At 32.7% G+C, this 2607-nt stretch overlaps 1 protein-coding gene across 1 annotated transcript in view; it reads right to left on the reverse strand.

Annotated features, from left to right (window-relative positions):
- The window catches only part of LOC110026725 (kinesin-like protein KIN-13A), a 52704-nt gene extending 50312 nt beyond the window's left edge, over window positions 1–2392 (reverse strand). The window contains exons 1-2 of the mRNA XM_020727804.1: window positions 2311–2392; window positions 2224–2254 (exon numbers count right to left, since the gene is read on the reverse strand). Coding sequence (XP_020583463.1) covers window positions 2224–2254; window positions 2311–2392 — 113 coding nt within the window. The remainder of the gene's footprint in view (window positions 1–2223; window positions 2255–2310) is intronic.
- Between the last annotated feature and the right edge of the window lie 215 nt (window positions 2393–2607).

Raw genomic sequence — 2607 nt, forward strand, 5'->3', positions numbered from 1 at the left:
ACCTTCACTGTTTGCCTTCAGGATTGCACAACATTCTTTTCAATTTTACATCAACTTTCAATTTATACGTTATGTAATATTAATGATGTGTTTAGCATTAATAATATTATAAAACCAATTGGTATTTTAATTTATAAAAGTGTCGCTCCATGTTTTACATTTTAAAGTAAAAATAAACCTGTGTTTTCCATTGCGCTTTGTAATTTTTTTTAGTTAAAAAAGAATAAAAAATAAAAAAATACAAATAAAAAATAAAAAAAATAAAGAAGACTTGTAATTTAATCCTATATTATTCTCTCGTATATATTTTTAGAGACTTGGGCTTCAAAATTTTCTTGACTGAACAAGTTTGGACTTGAGTTTTGCGGAAAAGATTGTGAGTGCCCTTTTATCGGTACACTATAATTATGGCTTTGTCATTAGTGGATTGAATCATCTTCCATACTTTGAGAATATAGGCAAGTATTTAATATCTTTTATAGTTACTTTGTATTTCATTGTACTTGCTTCTAAATTGACACTTTATAACATAAACTTAAGTGTACTTTTTTTCGAACACTATTTATCAGTTTGATGGTTTAGAGGAATATAACGATAACAAAGTTCAAGATTCAAAAGTTTGATAGCTCAAAAGAGCTTTTGGGATTTAAAGAACCAAGAGTGGGTTTTGATCGAATAAGGACTAGGCAATTGCTCGCATGTAGCATACAAAGATGCTTAAAATAGTAAGTGAAGAACATAAGATGAAGATGATGTGAAGTCGTTCACAATTATTTAATTATGTTTGACAAACGAGATCTTTACAGAGGCCTTGACCTTTGAGAATATAGTTGCAAAAATTTTTTACTCAAATTGAAGTCTATGTACTTGACTAAAATATCTTCAACAAACTTTTTTCTAAAATTAAGACTTCATAAACTTCTTATGCAAGATGACACAAGAATTAAATCATATCTAAATGAGTTTTATTCTATCATTTGAGATTTGGGGAATATCTATTATTACTGACGGAACAAGTTTTACTCTTATTGTGCTCATTACCTATTTACAAGCACTTTTTGGATGCCATTCTATATGGAAGTCTTATACTAAGTTTAGAGAATGTCAATAACTACTTCTTTCAAAGAAGTTGATTCATTTGCTTGAGGGATATGATAAGCCATCTAAAAGCTTATTGCATGTCAAGAGAAAATCTTATAAGCATAGGTCCCATCTCGCTAATCTAGCAAAGGTAAATTTCATAACAACTCCATGGATGATATTTGATTTTATTGTAAGAAAAACAAGTGCAAAGAGGGATTGTCACGCTTTGAAGAGAAGAGCAATTGTTGCAAATGATAATCACAAAGAAGTGAAATTAGAAGATGCAAGGGTCTCTGCAGATTGGTCTTGATATTTTCGATAACCTTTTGGTGAGTAATGAACATAGGTTCGAAGAGAAGATGATTATATACTCAACTTCTTTAGGAAAAATATGTTCTATTTTAGATTTTTTTTTTTTCACTAATGAGCCAAGTCCTAGTGGTTTTCGTTTACACACAGTAAACAAGTTATATCAAAATTAGAGGTTCAAATCTATAAAGACAACTGAACATGACATTGTGATTATTTTATTAGCTAGAGTTAAGCATGTACCATAGATAAGGAAGACTAAAAATCTTAGGTGTTCTCAAATTGTATGATATGGATTCTTTGGTGATTCCAATGCTTAGATTTGTACGAGTGCTTTGATTGCCTTACTAGATCCTTTAAACGAGACTCCTAATATTGATCTAATGGTCAAGGACTGTCGGGAGGAGAACTCCTGGTCAACTGAAATGCTTAAGACCTTCCTCAACGAGAACTCAGTCACAAAAATCACCAAGATACCTTTTGACAGGAGTAGAAAAGACAAAATAGTTTTATCTGCTTGCTCCAATCAAAGCCTGACCAAAACTATTTATGGAAAGCTGTATCAATGGGATGAGGAGCCCTAGGGAGAATGCTTGTGGAACAAGTTCCTAACACCTTCCATGTCCTTCTTATGTTGTAGATTTTTCAACCGTTTGCTAACAACATATAACATCCTTAAACTAAATGGTCTGAGAGGCCCTTCCATGTGTTGTTTGTGCATGAATGAATACCTTCACTGTTTGCCTTCAGGATTGCACAACATTATTTTCAATTTTATATAAACTTTTAATTTATACGTTATGTGGAGTCAGTTGGCCACCTTTTCTTTACCTGCCATTTTTCCCAGAAAGTCTCGAAGTCCCTGATAACACAATTACACATAAGTACAATCTATCTGGAGTAAAACAACCTATTAACCTGCTGGAGGGGTTGGCATGATTTGAAGATGGGACCTAACCCCTTTATCATTGCCTGGTTTATCTGGGCTGCTAGAAACCATGTTAAACATGATGACCAACAAGTAACTACTGGGAAGGTGGTCTCCAATAGGTTAGCTTTCATAAGAAAACTCATTCAATTGAAAACCTTCCCCAATATTATGAATATAAGCAAAACAGCTGGCCATACAAATTTCCAAGTGGTAATGGTGTTTTGGAAAAAGCCTACACACCCTTATGTCAAAGACAACACTGATGGGAGCTTTTCATCATAGAT

Source organism: Phalaenopsis equestris, unplaced genomic scaffold (assembly GCF_001263595.1).
Source record: "Phalaenopsis equestris unplaced genomic scaffold, ASM126359v1 Scaffold000399, whole genome shotgun sequence".
Classification (NCBI taxonomy): domain Eukaryota; kingdom Viridiplantae; phylum Streptophyta; class Magnoliopsida; order Asparagales; family Orchidaceae; genus Phalaenopsis; species Phalaenopsis equestris.